Here is an 18273-nt window from a genome sequence, read left to right as displayed (position 1 = left end):
GAGAACGTACAACGGAAATTCCCCTCTACGATGTTTCTCTATAGCTAATCGAAACCTCTCGTTCGCTCTGTTGAAAAATTCAAATTCTCATAATTTCTCGATAAAAAAGGCTTTGGAGAAATTACCGATAAGTTACCGGGAATTTCTCTTTGTTTCTGACGTAACTTACTGGATTTAGAACTCTACTCACGTTACCAAATGCACCGTATCCGAAAGATCGTGGCGCCACCTGGCGGAGAGAACTGGTATGACATTCATACTTATAAGCTATCCTTTTGCTGTCGATAAGTTGTTCACGCTGTGCTAAAAGAACATGGCGGGCTGGAGCTCGTTGGTTCGCCCAGCCGGGCTTAAACTCTTCAGTTTTTCGTCAATTCTGCCGAAACAGCCGTTACAATGTGGTGAATATCAAAGATAAACTAATGCACGACATTTCTTTAAATGGAACTAGTTGTTAATTATTATCGCTTCTGGGAGAAACATTATTTCCTAGTTATGCAACACAGCGCACAGTAGTTATCAGAAGTTCTAAACATCCGACCATAGAGCAAGTACCCACTAACAATTCCCCATAGCCCGATCTTTATTTTGGTGAAAATTCGAGTATTAACTGCTGCAAGCAGTGCAGAATATTGTTTACAGGTTTTAACGTTTCAAGAGATTCGATGGTAACGGTCAGATATATTTTCAGTACCAGTACGATGTATGTCGGAGCATCGCACGATGCCACTGACTCCGACCCGTTGGCAGTGGCACAAGACCAAAGATTTGCTCCACCTGTACACCTTGGTAGGACTTATACCCATTGGAATAATTATTTTCTGTGCGAATGTATTCGTTGGACCGGCTACGCTTGAGCCAATTCCGGAAGGATACACTCCAAAGCACTGGGAATACTACAGGGTATGTACGATGTAACAAGTACTTATTTAGAGAACGGATGCCTGATTCATCGATTGTCTTATGGAACGAATAGTATAGGTTTATTTAGGTAGTTCATGTCTATTGACGCAGGGAAAATACCCATTTCTCTGACAAGTACGGGAAAAAATTAAACGTTTAAATACAGCTTACGGTAAAGTGAAACCCCGCTCAAATAATCGATTCGAATAAGACACTCTTTTTTAAGGGTATTGCGTCGAATCATCCTAAACTTTGACGCATGACTTGTGAGCACCTAAGAATTATCCTGACACTTTTAAAATTTCAATGTTTTGCGCTCAAATATTTCTTTATGTAAAGTGATAAATAATGATGTCGGTAGTTGCCTAAAAGTATAATTCATGATACATTTATATTGTATTTAAATGTATGTCATTTCTCTCCCATACCGTTTGAAAAACGGGGAGTTTATAAACATTAGGTATGAACTTCCTTAATTTGCAATAATATTGTTTTATGTTTTATATCGATATAAGTAATACTTAAGCTAAAGGCAATTGTATTATTTCAGAGTCCCATTACTAGATTCCTGGCTCGTTACGTTTATCATTCGCCTCAGCAGGACTATGAGCTTTATGCGTTTCACATGTATGAACAAACGGAGATAATGAAGATCAAACTGCTTCAAAAGAAAATTGTAAAGTTAATCGAAGAACGCGAAGATTACAAAGCATTTTACTACAGACCTGCTATAACCAAGTATATTTGGAATCAAAGACCCATATATACAGATGCAGACAAATATAGGTCTTAAATCGGTAAGTTTAGAATATGAAGGTGACATGAAAGTGTCATATATACTTGCGACAAAAGTGGAAATATTTATAAAACTTTTCTCCAAATTGGGTGCATCGAATCATTTGACACTTTAACACATGTTTATGGAAGCCCTAAGGAATAACGCGATGCTCGTGAAATTTCATTCTTCAATAAAAGAAAATATGATCTTGATTCTAGTCTAGGCTAAAAAGAAGTTTCCTTTGAAAAATCAAATTTCACTAGCATCGCTTTCTTCCTTAGGGCCTCAATAATCTCCCGAGGAAGTTTCAAATGAGTCGGTGCACCCAATTAGTAGAAAAGTTTAATAAACATTTTCACATTTTGATATCTAGATATAACATTTTCATATCACTTTAAAGATCCTTAGAATTGCAAAACTTCTTCGGTGGAGTTAATATCTAATAACAATAAAAATCTGTGAAACCTGTTCGATCATTTAGCTCATCAAGGTTTACGAAATTGGGATTCAGTTTGTTGGATGGAATTCTCTGGATCTAGTATCCGAGTGTCAAAAAGTGAACAACAGATGATACACTTATCCAACTAAACAATAGTAAATAACCAGGCAATCGTAGAGAGCCCAAGGAAGGCCACCAAGGTGCTTGGAGTTTCCCGAATCTGCCACGAGGGAGCGGTGGCGTTGCATGTACTCCAATTCTAACGAACTTGGCCTTGACTCATTGTTCATCGAAAGTACACACCTTCTGAATAAAAGGCTCAGAGAGAGTCAACGTCAATGTTATTTCCCCCAGGTAAATCATTCCATGGATTTCCAGGTGACGCTCGAAGATCTCGGCGAAACTTTCCGGACAAAAGTGACCATTTGCATATCGATCAACAAGTGGCAAAGAAGACTATTCATACGTAGATCGAGTTACGGCCGGAGAGTTGATAAAAAAAATATATATAATATTTCCTGCGGTCTCACCAAGGCGAGTTAAAACGTAATCTGGCCGGGAAGGAAGGGAGCAACGTAACCTATAATTACTCGAGGTGGTCATTGTCAAGGTTAAATTACAGATTGCATAATCGAATTATACCGACCACGCAGGTGTGAGAATCTTGCACGCACGTGCGCTCTCGGCATTGCAGGTATTAAATTGAAATTGTGTTTGACCGGGATCCAGGTTACGTCTTGGCGTGTTATCAAAACCGGATAAGAATCTGTTACCATTGCGTCAAAGCGACTGACGTTAAATAAATAATAAGCGGTTATTCAATCGCTCCGCGCCGCTTTAAGTCCGACCTGCAGTTTTCTCACACCTGAAGTTTAGTCTCAATGTTGCTCTTTATATCTTTTTATGATGCAGATAGTTTGCACGTAGACTTGGAGGGATTTTAACTTCTAGAACTTTAATGTTATCGGCTCTGTGAACTTTATGACAGTTCTTTGACAAATATCCCTAATGGAGGATACATTGTAAAAAAGACAATTTTTGGAATTCAGAGGGCAAGTCAATGTAATGTTGGAAATTGTCGACGTTAAATTAACGTAGAGTAGACGTCCGAATGTACGCGGGGCGAACGTCGAGAAAACGTCGAATAGACGGCAATCTTGATATCCGATAGTTAACCTTGACATCCAATGGACGTCAACCTTGACATCCGATGGACGTCAACCTTGACATCCGATGGACGTCAACCTTGACATCCGTTAGACGTCAACCTCGACATCCGATGTACGTCAACCTTGACATGCGATAGTCAACCTTGATATCCGATAGTCAACCTTGACATCCGATAAATGTCAACCTTCACATCCTGTAGACGTCAACCTTGACATCCTACAGACGTAACTTTGACATCCTATAGACATCAACCTTGACATCCTACAGACATCAACCTTGACATCCGATGGACGTCAACCTTGGCATCCGATAGTCAACCCTGACATCCGATAGTCAACCTTGACATCCGATAGATGTCAACCTTGACATCCTGTAGACGCCATCCTTGACGTCCTACAGATGTAAACTTGACATCTTACAGACGTCAACTTTGACATCCATAGACGTCAATCATGACATCCTATAGACGTTAATCTTGACATCCGTTAGACATGAACCTTGACATTCTATAGACGTCAACCTTGACATCCGATAGACGTCACCCTTGACATCCGATAGACGTCACCCTTGACATCCGATAGACGTCTACCTTGACATCCGATAGTCAACTTTGACATCCTACAGATGTCAACTTTGACATCCGATGGACGTAAAATTTATATAAACTTCGTAATAGCGACGGTCCGTATGCGAAATCGCAATAGAACGCTTCAGTTAGTATAATTATCAACGTGGACTGTAAAATACTTCAACATAAACAATTTAGAATACCGTAGAAATGGAATACTACAGTATTACACACATGAATTTAGAATACCGTAGAAATGGAATATTACAGTGTTACACAAATGAATTTAGTTGCAGCTAAACGTCACAGATGGCGACGTTGGTCCTAAACAGTCGTTAGAATAATGAATTCCCGGGATCTCGACAGTTTTACGTCCATCTCTTCATCATTACTTTTCCAAAATGACATGTGCAACGCTTCAGTTCGTATAATTCTCAACATAGACTGTAAAAGATTTCAATATAAATATAAATGTCGGTAACGCGCCAGCTTATGGTTCCCACTTGAGTATTCAAAATGACGTTCCCACCAAGAAGGGTACAGATGGATTTCAATTAATCGGCCTCGATGAAATTTCATATCTTAAGGCTTACAATTAGAGGTTCAAAGCCGGATCAACATTTCGTCTCGAGTATCCGTATAACTATGTTATATAAATTGCTCGTTAAACTCGTACATCGTCAGGATAAGGAATACCGGGCAACGTGATTGCGCGATTGTGCGTCCACATGGAAGAAATGAAGGATCCCTGAATAAATGAATAAATAAATAAAATGGGAATCTGCTCAGAGGCGATTCTGCCGAGTTGGGCGAGGAGTCTCGTCGCTGTTGGCCAATGACTTTTGTCGGTTCATTATGCTTCAGTGAGCTCGATGGTTTCCTGCGAAAGTCCCGGAGTTGTGTAACACCGGCGATCAACTTTTTAGGTTTTCACAATACAACCCAGAAAGTACAGGAATTACCCGCGACATCATCTCCGATCGTAATTTCAACTCGTACAACTTAACACACTCGCGGGCGGCTAATTGTATCCGTTTCAAATACCGACTACCGGCGAAAATAATGAAATTCTGAAACTGGTTGCCGCAAACTTGTATCGTTAAAGCAAGGATAAGAATTATCAAATTTGGGCGCCGCGTCGGCTAACAATTAGTGAGCCAACTAAGCAGGATGTGAATTCACGTCAGCGGCAATCAGGGGTAGAACTTAAAAATGACGTTTAAAATTTCACGTCAGCGCCATCAGGATTAGATTTTAAAATGACGTTAATTCACGTCCGCGGGAAATCAGGAATAGAATTTTTAAATGACGTGAATTCACGTCCGCGGCAATCGGGAATATAATTTAAAATGACGTGAATTCACGTCAGCGGTAATCAGGGGTGGAATTTAAAAATGACGTTTAAAAGTTCACGTCAACGCCATCGGGATTAGAATTTAAAATTACGTTAATTCACGTCAGCGGCAATCGGGAATAGAATTTAAAATGACGTGAATTAACGTCAGCGGCAATCAGGGATGGAATTTAGAAATGATTTCCGAAAATCCCCAAGGAAACTTCCATAATTGCAGACTGTATAATCCCACGGAAAGTTGTGATTCACGACTGGCAGGTGCAATTAGTTCAGCGTTTATCTTGAATGTTGTTTTTCTCAATTGCACACGTGACATCCCCTCCTTTAATCAGTCTCCACGTGGAGACAATTTCGAAAAATCTGTCATTGTTCGAAGACCTTCAAATTAAGGTGAAACTTCCCTAGTAGCATATAATAATTTCTAAATATTTCTTTGTAATCTTTGCTAAATATCTCAAGCGACAGATTTTNTCGTCCGTTTTGATTCGTTGACGACTTTTCTATATTCTCTAGCAGCCCTAATAGCACAATATATTTGTCTTACATTTTCCATATATTTAACGAAAATCGTACGATTTCTAAATATTCAACAGACATTTGAGATATTTGCCAAATATTTGCTTAAGAATGTTATTTTAATATTTATATAATATTACCTCCACGTGTTTTCGTAATATTTTTCTACCAGATATACAAAACATTTCGTTCCATTTTAATACAAGTATTTTCTTAAATATTATTTGCCGAATACATTATAAGCGTTTTAAAAATGTTTAAAATCAAAATCACACTCTCATTGGCTATTGACGATATTGCGCATGCGCTTTGCACGTTTAGTTTGGGGTAATATACTTCGTGCCTGCGTAGAAAACTAGGGACGTATTATACGTTGCAATATACGTGTAGAAATCCACGTATATTACTTCACGTATTATACTTACCCAACTCTACTCCGGTTTTTTGCCCAATGTGTGAAAATATTTAGGACGACTTTAAGTATTTCCTCATTGCACAACAATGTATCAGCGAGGTATCTGAAAAGGAGGGCGGAGGGAAAATTCGAGAGACGACAGGAAACGGCAAGATGGCGGCGGCCGTTTCCGAGTCCGCGTTTCATTTTTAATGGCCCTTCGCGGAGTGACCCGTCATTATGATGTAACGTGTTCCTGCTCTTATCGGTCACGGGCTTAGAGCGCAATGATTTGCCTACGAGCGATCATTAAGAGAGGACTGATGTGACACATCTCGTGATCTCATCTCTAGATACTCGCTACTCTATGGTCGTGTCTCGCGAGGAGACGAAATTTCGAGGGGAATTTTTCGCTACCCATTCAACCCCACAGACTTTACGGCGTTTATTACGTATTTTATCACGAGAGCGCTCACTTCTCGCACTTTCATCTCACGTGGGTTTATTCCCCGAATTACGTATTCGCTATGTGAAAGAACGTAGTTTTCACGAGAGCGCTCACTTCTCGCACTTTCATCTCACGTGGGTTTATTCCCCGAAATACGTATTCGCTATGTGAAAGAACGAGATTACTAGCACTTTCGGTCTAGTAATATTGCAAATAAAGGTACATACCTTGCAAATCGAAAATAAGGTAAGATAAGACAAATATTTTGTGCTACTAGGGTTGTAGCTTCGAATGCAGAACGAAAAGAAAAAAGAAGAAGTGTAATGAAACCGGAGAGGCGAAATCTGAGCGTGAGTATTAGTAACAAATGGAGTGTTTTCGATTACGTTGCAAATAGACGACATTGAAATGGCGAACAGTCATTAAATGCGGTCTCGAGAGACGCTAACGTAAAAGTACAGGTTAAACGGTGTCGCGATCGTCTTTGAAATAACCACGGCCGTGATCCACAATTCTTTTTTCCCTCGTGGAATTGCGACAACAAAACTCCAGGAATCTCCCTGTTATTGCGTTATCGATACGTCGAACAATGAGCGCTCGATAATGCACGTTTTGCTCCTCAACGCCGATTAAGGTGAAGTGAAACCCCCTTCAAATCAGTCGCTTCGAATAAGACACTTTTTATTAAGGGTATTGGATAGAACCGTCGGAAACTTTGAATTGAAATTATCCTAACACTTTCAAAATTTCGATTTTTCCACAAGATTTTTTAACTTAGCCTAAACCAGAACGAAAATGCCGGCGAGCTCTCATATTTCGATCGATATACAATTATTATATGAAAGAGTCCAATATAAGAACACGCTCGGGTGATGTATGGCTCCTTGGTCACGTGGCGGGAGCGATCAGCTGATTTTGACGTTTCTGCTAGCCGAGCGTGGCATACGCGATATGTAAATTCCGTTTTAATGTTTCCTGCCGTAATTAAATTTGCAGCTAATTTGTTCAGTTTTGATATCATAATTTGTTTAATTTTAATATATCACTCGTTGGTCACGTGGGAGGAGCGATCAGCTGATTTTGACGTTTCTGCTAGCCGAGCGTGGCATACGCGATATGTAAATTCCGTTTTAATGTTTCCTGCCGTAATTAATCTTGCGGCTAATTTGTTCAGTTTTGATATCATAATTTGTTTAGTTTTGATATATGGCTCGTTAGTCACGTGGGAGGAGCGATCAGCTGATTTTGACGTTTCTGCTAGCCGAGCGTGGCATACGCGACACGTAAATACCGTTCTATCATTTCCTGCCGTAATTAATCTTGCGGCTGATATGTTCAGTTTTTATATCATAATTTGTTTAGTTTTGATATATGGCTCGTTGGGCACAGCATCCGAGTTCATGATACTTTTCTCGGAGCTGGGTGTACTGTATCGTTTCAAACTTTCAAATTTGAATGTGGAGGCTGTAAGGAAGGTCCTGACACTTATAGATTTCATTTTATATAACGGTTTAAAAATATCTAAAATATTTTTAAAAAATTGAAATTTCATGAGTTCCAAGACCTTCCTTATACCCTCCGCATTTATATTGCAAAGTTTGAATCGATTCAGTACACCCAATTTGGCGAAATGTTTCCTAAACCTCTTTGATGTCACTTTGACATCACCTTAACCAAGTATGATAATCTCGAATATTTTACATTTTACCTCTGTACGCACCTTATCCTACTCTTACGCACTCTTATCACACGCTGACCAAAAACATAGGAATTGAAAATTCTTACACAATCAAGGGTAAAAAGTTCCTCCGGTGAGTAATTGATGAAAAAATCGTGCAATTATGAATTTAACATGTAACTATGTCACATCAATAACGATGGCAATCAGTTTGTCAATTACCTATGCGACAGTCATTGCGATCAACAAATGTCTTATCACAACATTCTTTTTTTTTTCCTCTAGTTCGATCATTTTCGTTATAATTTTGGGATCCTTATCTCTGGAAGGATGCCAATTATCTCTCGATATCGGCATGAAATATTAATATTGAACCTTTATAATTGAGCGCAACGAGTTCTTACGAGGTGCAATTAAGGTCAAACGTCAACGAAAAATTACCCACCGCGTATCGCGGCCTGGAATAATTGAAAGCGATTACGATAAGTGACGTTACCCTATAATTCGTCCAGGATAATTTCTAGAAAAATAATGAATATACATACGCGTGTATATAAATTTATAAGAACAAGATAGAGCGTATCGGATTGGAAGAGTCGGCCTCCGTCTTTGCAATTGAACGTTTTCCGACAATTGTCGGTATTTCTTTTCTTTTTCAGACCTTTTTTCATTGCACCGTCTCTTTGCAAGTGCACCTCCGGATTTCTTGGAATTTTTTTCGCACAATGATAACGAGCCAATGGCGTGTCAAAATCTGGCTTTTAATCTCAACTTCCTTAGAGTGCTCGATTCGCTCTTCCAGGAAGCTGAATTACCTCGTGTGCGTTTAATCGACGTTGAATATACATTCGAGGGCTATTAAGTTGGAAACCTCACGGAGAGCAGAGAATTGGCGAATTTACGAAGCCATTCGATTTTTACGACGCGGAAAAAATACCAACGACGTTCTACAGAGGTGCAGAACATTTTCCTTCGCTACGTGCGGCGATAACCTCAATTTTTTTAATTAACGAGGAGAACTGGACAAAAATGTTTTATACGAAACTTATTGTTTAGATTGTTGGGAAGAAGTTTTGTATGAAACGTTTTTCAGTATTATACATCGTTGATGAGAAATATCGTTTTTAAGTTGCACATATGTTTGAGCGTAAGGAATTAATTTCTGGTGTTGATATGTTGATATAAGCATTTGTCGTTTTTAGCTGGACATGCTTTTGAGTGTAAGGAATTAATTTATAGTGTTATTATATTGATATAAGCATTTCTTTGTTTGATTTGCAACAAAAACTATGTTGTGACTTGTTTTCTGCGATGCGTAAAATGTATCAAGCGACGTTTTAGAGAAGTGCAGATCATTTTCCTTCGCTACGAGCGGTGATAACCTCAATTTTTTTAATTAAGGAGGAGAACTGGACAAAAATGTTTTATACGAAACTTATTGTTTAGATTGTTGGGAAGAAGTTTTGTATGAAACGTTTTTCAGTATTATACATCGTTGATGAGAAATATCGTTTTTAAGTTGCACATGTGTTTGAGCGTAAGGAATTAATTTCTAGTGTTATTATATTGATATAAGCATTTGTTTATTTAATTTGCAACAAAAGCATTTTGTTTAATAATTTCACTCCGAATCGCATGACCAGATTCAAGGCGGTTCATTTAACCATTGCGAGAAAAAAAACTCAGGTGTGAATTTAAATCGTTACCTCTCGTATGTGGCGATATCTTTGCATCACTTTTACGAGCCAATGATTTGAATTTAAATCGCGGGACTAGACGAACTACTAGATCGGCAATGACGATCGAAAGTTCACTGATCTTTGGGTATATATCTTGTCTTTAAGGTCGACGCAAAATTACCATAAATCGCACGTACATGCATATGTAAATATATTTCATTGTGCGTGCTTGTATTCCACGTATTTGCACAGATATGTATACATGTATGTCCGCGTATTATACACATTTGCACAGATATGTATACATGTATGTTTGCGTATTATACATATTTGTACAGATATGTATACATGTATGTTCGCGTATTATACATATTTGTACAGATATGTATAAATGTATGCCGCATATTACACATGTTTGTACTGACACGTATCTATGTATGTCCACATACGGCATTTATATATGTCCATAAATATCATCATATGTCCATAAACCGCATATACGTGTATATGTAAATATATTTCATTGTGCGTGCTTGCATTATACGTATTTGCACAGATACATATACATGTATGTTCACGTATTATACATATTTGTACAGATATGTATAAATGTATGCCGCATATTACACATATTTGCACAGACATGTATCTATGTATACCCACATACGGCATTTTACGGAAATTTGCATAAACCGAACATACATGCACATATCTGTGCAAATACGTATTATGCATGCACGCACAATGTAAATATATTTACATATGCAATGTATACATGAAATACACAGTGTATACATGTAACTATACAATGTACACATGTAAATATACAACGTATACATGTAAATACACAGTGTATACATGTAATTATACAATATACACACGTAAATATACAACGTATACATGTATTACCGCATATTATACGAATTTGCACACGTATGTATACATGTATAACATGTATTATACATATTCGCCCACATGTATATATATGTATGACCGCATAAGGAGCCACGTGGTCGGTCACTTTCCGACTTCCGGACCTGGTGGGACCTTGATCCGTCAGGTGGGACCGGTCCGTCGACTTTCCTTCTCTCTTCGGCTCTTTGACTCTCCTTAACTCTTTACCTCTTGGCAAAGCCTCCGCCTTGGCAAGTGCCGATCAATGGCAAGGGCACTCCACGGCCGGCTGCCGGCCAAACTTATATTTTTTCCTTTTCCTCCCACAAGGCGCTCGATTTTAAGGCATTATTGGCATTTAACAAAATGGCATTAACTATTGGCATTTAAGAAAATGGCATTAACCATTGGCATTTAATAAAATGGTATTAACTATTATCGCTCGATTTTAAGACATTATTGGCATTTAAGAAAATGGTATTAACCATTGGCATTTAATAAAATGGTATTAACTATTATCGCTCGATTTTAAGGCATTGTTGGCATTTAACAAAATGGCATTAACTATTGGCATTTAAGAAAGTGGCATTAACTATTGGCATTTAAGAAAATGGCATTAACTATTGGCAATTAAGAAAATGGCAATAACTATTGGCATTTAACAAAATGACAAGGTATCAAGATGCTGTCTTAAAATGTATGAAAATCTACACTGCACCGCTTTCGGAGTAATGAGATTGAAAAAATGAGAATGTTAAACAAAACCCAAGCATTAAGATGCGAGACTATTGGAATTCAACAAAATGGCATTAACTATTGGCATTCAACAAAATGGCATTAACTATTGGCATTCAACAAAATGGCATTAACTATTGGCATTAACTATTGGCATTCAACAAAATGGCATTAACTATTGGCATTCAACAAAATGGCATTAACTATTGGCATTCAACAAAATGGCATTAACTATTGGCATTAACTATTGGCATTCAACAAAATGGCATTAACTATTGGCATTCAACAAAATGGCATTAACTATTGGCATTCAACAAAATGGCATTAACTATTGGCATTAACTATTGGCATTCAACAAAATGGCATTAACTATTGGCATTCAACAAAATGGCATTAACTATTGGCATTCAACAAAATGGCATTAACTATTGGCATTAACTATTGGCATTCAACAAAATGGCATTAACTATTGGCATTCAACAAAATGGCATTAACTATTGGCATTCAACAAAATGGCATTAACTATTGGCATTAACTATTGGCATTCAACAAAATGGCATTAACTATTGGCATTCAACAAAATGGCATTAACTATTGGTATTCAACAAAATGGCATTAACTATTGGCATTAACTATTGGCATTTAACAAAATAACAAGATACCAATATGCCGTCTCGAGATGTATAAAAATCAACGCTACACCGCTCTCGGAGTAACGAGAGTGAAAAAACATCGGATGTTAGACAAAAATGAAGCATTAAGCCGCAAGAGTTCATACTTCGAGGTCCCTCGAAGCTCAAGAGGCATTTTCAAAAAGAACGTGCAGAAAGTAAGGAGATAAAAGGGAAGGTCCTTGGTCCGTTTCCTGGTTCCGGTTGTGCCAGATCGATCCCTCCTTGACATTGTCCGGCCTTAAGGCCAGAGGGAGAGAGGAATTGCCTTTCCTGTGAAAGTCGGGGTTTCGAAAAAAGGGAGAGAGAGAGAGAGAGAGAGAAAAAAAAACAAGGAGAAGAAAAAAAAATCCCTCAAATGCCCCGCAATGATTAATTGCCCCACGTCCTCGCGGCCGGGAAATCTGATCCCCCGATACCCGATCGCGATCGATCGATCGCTTCGCCGCTTTTTACCCGCAATTATCTTTCCCTTTGTTCCCTCCCATCGCGATCATTGAAAATCCCCGAGGATTTATGATAATCCCCGGGATCTCTCGTTGGGTTTGCAATCCCGAGGCGAGGACGAGGCCGCGAGCCCCGGGCGATAAAATCGCTAGGTTTTTCCTTCGAAAACACGAAATCGTGATAAGGAAGAGTCTAAGGCCGGCTGATTAGAAAGCAAGGCCGAGATCCGTCACTTGTCGCTCATTGGAAATCAATTCGAATGAGCTCGATCGGTGAGTAACGATCGGGTATCCCAGGGATCCCTCCCACCCCCTTCGGATTTATCGAAATATGAATATTAATTGTTTACGCCGATCGACGATCTACCGCCTCACCTGGCGCAATACCGAGTTAAGATCGTTTACGTAGGATATATCGATCCCCCTAGAGATCTGGGAAGAAACGGAGCAGAAAGGGAGATTTCTGACGAGAGACGTTTTTATATTAACTTTATATTGGGTATTGTACTATAGGGCGTACTATATGGGTGAATTATATTGGGTATTGTACTGTATGGCGTACTCCACCTGTCGTTTTAGTACAATAATTATAAAGAAATCGAAGTAAAACTCCAGAAATACTATGGATTCGTGGTTTCCGAGGCCCTAATTGACTGAAGAGGGACCCCCTGCGCCATCTGAGATTTCCATGCCAACTAATTTTTTTTATTATTAATGCTTTAAGGTGAAGCGAAACACGTCGAGGAACTTTATCGATGTCGTTAAAAAATATCTGTCTAAATATCTCTGTTGCCGACGTTCGTTTTTATATCGACAGCTGTGTTGAATTATATTATTGCGGAATTTATGAATCTTGATACTCTAATCGATTGCAGGGCCACCTGTTGCATTTAATGCCAACTAAAAGTTTCTTTTCGAGAGATCAATCTTTTAAGGTGAAGTGAAACACGTCGAGGAACTTTATCGACGTCGGTAAAAAAGTTGTTTTTTTTAAATACCTCCGTTGCCGAAGTTCATTTTTATATTAACAGCTGTGTTGAATTATATTTGGTATTGTACTAAATGTAACAGATACGTAAAGGTTTAGCAATGTAAATGAACTCTTGAAATCTTGTCTCATCCGCTTGTACTTACATATTATTATCGTACTTACATAACTCTGGAAATGAGCGATAAAATTGTGTCACGAGTGAATTAGCATACTAAATGATCACTTATGAACATCCTTTGACAAAACCAGAAAATCACGTTGCTGACTCATACGATTTCGGAGATAAGGATGCCCTGACACCTGTTTTCCCTCCTTTAAAAAGAGATAATCGAAATTTCGTCTTACACGTGTATAATAGATTTAAACAAAGAGTATTTTTGCCAAATCTCGTCCCTCGAGATCTAACAGGTTTTGTAAAAGCCTGGATATTTCGACCCCCTTTTTTACAACCATGGGGATCGAATTTAAATAATTCTCGTGTATAATTAAAAAGAAAATGTTGAATTAAAAAGAATGAAGAATTATAAAGTTAATCTATGTACAGATTAGCGAAATAAAACCACCTGTTATGTTAATAAATAAACATTCAAATTAATAAACATGACGACACGAACCCACGCAGATTCTGGAATAAATGGCAAAAATGCGCAGAAATGTAAAGGACTACCCTAGTAGAATAATTTNATGAAATTATTCGATAGTGTTTATACATTAGCGAAAAAAATATCGCATATTAAATGAAATTATTCGATAGTGTTTATACATTAGCGAAAAAAATGTCGCATATTAAATGAAACTATTCGATAGTGTTTATACATTAGCGAAAAAAATGTCGCATATGAAATGAAATTATTCGATAGTGTTTATACATTAGCGAAAAAAATGTCGCATCGATAACAAGTGCGGTATTTCCAGGTGGTGAGTCCTGGTCGCTCCTTCAAAGAGACGCACAATTAATCAATTCCCGTCGATAGCTGACGATTGACAACCGACGATCTCGTTCTTGTTTTCCTTTGACAAGCGGTACCACGTGCTGGATGATGCTCGATCCGGCTTAGCGTATGAAAGTCAATTGCGTCGAGTGTTTGTCAACTGTCCCTTATGCAATGCCATACATGAAATTGCCATGAAATTGCTCCAGAAAGTCCGAGAGACATGAGCGACAATTTTCCGGGTAAAATTAGGCCTCGCCATTTTGCAAATGCTACGAGAACTACTGAATTAAGGTGGAGTGAAACCCCCCTCAAATAAATCGCTTCCAATGAGACACTAATGGGGTTTTACTTCACCTTAAAGTAATTTGTTTCAAAAATCCAAATTTTGAAAGTGTCATGATAATTCCTAAGTACCCACGAGCCATGTGTCAAAGTTTCAGACAGTTCGGTTCAATACCCTTAAAAAAAGGTCTTATTCGAGTCGACTGATGTGAGAGAGGTTTCACTTCACCTTAAAATAATTTCTTTCAAAAATCCAAATTTTGACAGTGTCAGGATAACTCCTAAGTACCCACGAGCCATGTGTCAAAGTTTCAGTTAGTTCGGTTCAATACCCTTAAAAAAAAAGTATCTTATTTAAGTCGATTGATTTGAGGGGTGGTTTCACTTCACCTTAAAATAATTTCTTTCAAAAATCCAAATTTTGACAGTGTCAGGATAACTTCTAAGTACCCACGAGCCATGTGTCAAAGTTTCAGACAGTTCGGTTCAATACCCTTAAAAAAAAGTATCTTATTTAAGTCGATTGATTTGAGGAGACGAGTTTCACTTCACCTTAAAATAATTTCTTTCAAAAATCCAAATTTTGACAGTGTCATGATAATTCCTAAGTACCCACGAGCCATGTGTCAAAGTTTCAGACAGTTCGGTTCAATACCCTTAAAAAAAAGTATCTTATTCGAGTCGGCTGATTTGAGGGGTGGTTTTACTTCACCTTAAAATAATTTGTTTAAAAAATCAAAATTTTGAAAGTATCAGGATAACTCCTAAGTACTCACGAGCCATGTGTCAAAGTTTCAGTTAGTTCGGTTCAATACCCTTAAAAAAAAGTGTCTTATTCGAATCGACTGATTTGAGGGTGGGGGATTTAACTTCCCCTTAAAACGTTATGATATGATGACATTTACAATATTCTGAAGGATATCATAAAGGTAGTAATGCATAATAACATTCAAGGGCGCAGACATCTTTCCAGACTCGGAAGAAGGCGAAGAGGTCGAGAATCGCGACCTCGAGTCGCGTTTCACGCGAGCACTTTTTACTTTTATTTTATCGAGGCAACAGTAAAATCCTACCCACACGTGACCCAAATGCGATTGATCGAACGGGAGGGCGTCAAAGAAATAAAAAACATGTACGTACAGAAAGGGAAGAAAAAAGAAAAGAAAAACAAGGAGAATTAATAAAAGGACACGCGAACTCGGAAATTGCCGCGCGCAAATCGCGCTGATTTATCGATCGGCAAATCAAATATAAATCTAAGGCCTGTCCAACTTTGGCATGTTTTAATTAACTATCGACATCCATTCTACCGATCTGGAGCATTCGATGGAAATTCGAGGCCTGCGAGTCTAAAAAGTTCTGCACAATTCTGTCATTTCAAATGCTATCCCAAATGAATCACTTACTCTTAAGGTGATATAAAAGAGTCATTCTATATACATATATGTATGTATGTATATATTACGATAAAATATTTATAAAACTTTACTCCAAACTGGGTGCACCGAATCATTTGACATTTTAACACATGATTATGGAGGCCCTAAGGAAGAACGCAATGCTCATGAAATTTTATTTTTCAATAAAAAATATACGATCTTGGTTTTAGTCTAGGCTGAAAAGTATTTTCTTTTAAAAATGAAATTTCACGAGCATCGCGTTCTTCCTTAGGACCTCCGTAATCACGTGTTCAAGTTTCAAACGATACACCCAGTTTGGAGAAAAATGTTATGGATATATTTTTACCTTCTGATATGTAGAATGACCCTTTCATATCACCTTAATTGTATGAAATAAGCGTTGGGAATTTTTTGCAAGCAGTGAATACAACACAGGCATCATGGAAACGAATCACTTGTTTTAACGTGAATTGTTACATTACCATCGCTATCAAACGATACGGTGCACCCAGTTTGAAGAAAAGTGTTATGGATATATTTTTACGTTCTGATATATAGAATGACCCTTTCATATCACCTTAATAATAAAAAATAAGCGTTGGGAATTTTCTGCAAGCAGTAAATACAACAGAGGCATCATGGAAACGAATCACTTGTTTTAATATGGGGTTTTCTCTCAAATTCGAAAAAATAAGCAAAAACAGCTGATACCTTTCAAATGCTTCCCCGATAAGACTGGCCCGAGTGCCGAGAAAATGTTGCATTTTTTCAAGATTTTATTTTTCAATAAAAAAAAATATGATCTTGGTTCTAGTCTAGTCTAAAAAGAATTTCCTTTGAAAAATGAAATTTCACGAACATCGCGTTCTTCCTTAGGGCCTCCATAATCACGTGTTCAAGTTTCAAACGATACACCCAGTTTGGAGAAAAGCGATATGGATATATTTTTACATTCTGATATATAGAATGACCCTTTCATATCGCCTTAATTGTATGAAATAAGCGTTGGGAATTTTTTGCAAGCAGTGAATACAACACAGGCATCATGGAAACGAATCACTTGTTATAACATGGGATTTTCTCTCAAATTCGAAAAAATAAGTAAAAACAGCTGATACCTTTCCAATGTTTCCCCGATAAGACTGGCCTTTTTCAGTCTCATTGCCCCAGGTCAGGGGCGACTCATTGGTAGTTACATTACCATCGCCGTATTTAACTTCAAGTGCATATTGCGCTCGGACTTTATAGCCACTTTTTCTGATCCTTTTATTCCCCTCAGGCGATCGCCTCTTCAAAACGCGACTGTTTACCTAAGTTGTGACACAACGTTCGATGAGTATGGAAATTTTCAAGAACCCAAGGAAATCCGGAGTTTCGAGAATACCGCAAATTTCGAGCTGGGATTCAACTTAACAGCCTTGAATCTGCATTATTCACACGCTCCTTAAGGTGACATGAAACCCCCCTTAAATCAGCCGACTCGAATAAAACACATTTTTATTTAAGGGTATTGCATAAAACCCTCTGAAACTGACTTATGACTAGTGAGCGCCAAGGAAATATCCTGACACTTTCAAAATTTGGATTTTTTAATTTATATTCAATGACCCTTTCATATCACCTTAAGGTGAAGTGAAAACCCCTTAAATCAGCCGACTCGAATAAGACACTTTTTTATTTAAGGGTATTGCATAAAACCCTCTGAAACTGACATATGACTAGTGAGCGCCAAGGAAATATCCTGACACCTTCAAAATTTGGATTTTTTAATTTATATTCAATGACCCTTTCATATCACCTTAAGGTGAAGTGAAGCCGACTCGAATAAGACACTTTTTTTTAAAGGTATTGGATAGAACCGTCTGAAACTGACTTATGACTAGTTAGCACCAAGGAAATATCCTGAATCTTTCAAAATTTGGATTTTTTAAACAAATTATTTTAAGGTGAAGTAAAACCACCCCTCAAATCAACCGACTTGAATAAGACACT

The 18273-nt window shown here is 37.9% G+C and overlaps 1 protein-coding gene across 1 annotated transcript; it reads left to right on the top strand.

Moving 5' to 3' along the window:
* The first annotated feature begins 285 nt into the window (after nt 1–285).
* LOC105697794 (NADH dehydrogenase [ubiquinone] 1 beta subcomplex subunit 5, mitochondrial) lies at nt 286–2464 on the top strand. Its single transcript, XM_012421452.1, has 4 exons — nt 286–401; nt 692–903; nt 1454–1700; nt 2163–2464. Exons 1-3 carry the CDS (start codon nt 314–316, stop codon nt 1694–1696), a joined length of 543 nt encoding a protein of 180 aa, XP_012276875.1. The 5' UTR covers nt 286–313; the 3' UTR covers nt 1697–1700; nt 2163–2464.
* The last annotated feature ends 15809 nt before the right edge of the window (nt 2465–18273 follow it).

The sequence above is a fragment of the Orussus abietinus genome, unplaced genomic scaffold (genome assembly GCF_000612105.2).
Source record: "Orussus abietinus isolate OABI.00-Male unplaced genomic scaffold, Oabi_2.0 scaffold173, whole genome shotgun sequence".
Taxonomy (NCBI): domain Eukaryota; kingdom Metazoa; phylum Arthropoda; class Insecta; order Hymenoptera; family Orussidae; genus Orussus; species Orussus abietinus.
Note: the sequence above shows the minus strand (reverse complement) of the source record. Positions and strands in the feature narration are given on the sequence as shown.

Excerpts from the sequence above, each read along its gene's own strand:
- LOC105697794 (XM_012421452.1), top strand. The coding sequence starts at position 314 with ATGGCGGGCTGGAGCTCGTTGGTTCGCCCAGCCGGGCTTAAACTCTTC. Across the intron at positions 402-691 it reads GAAACAGCCGTTACAATGTG|TACCAGTACGATGTATGTCG; the intron begins GTGAATATCAAA and ends ATATATTTTCAG. Across the intron at positions 904-1,453 it reads AGCACTGGGAATACTACAGG|AGTCCCATTACTAGATTCCT; the intron begins GTATGTACGATG and ends GTATTATTTCAG.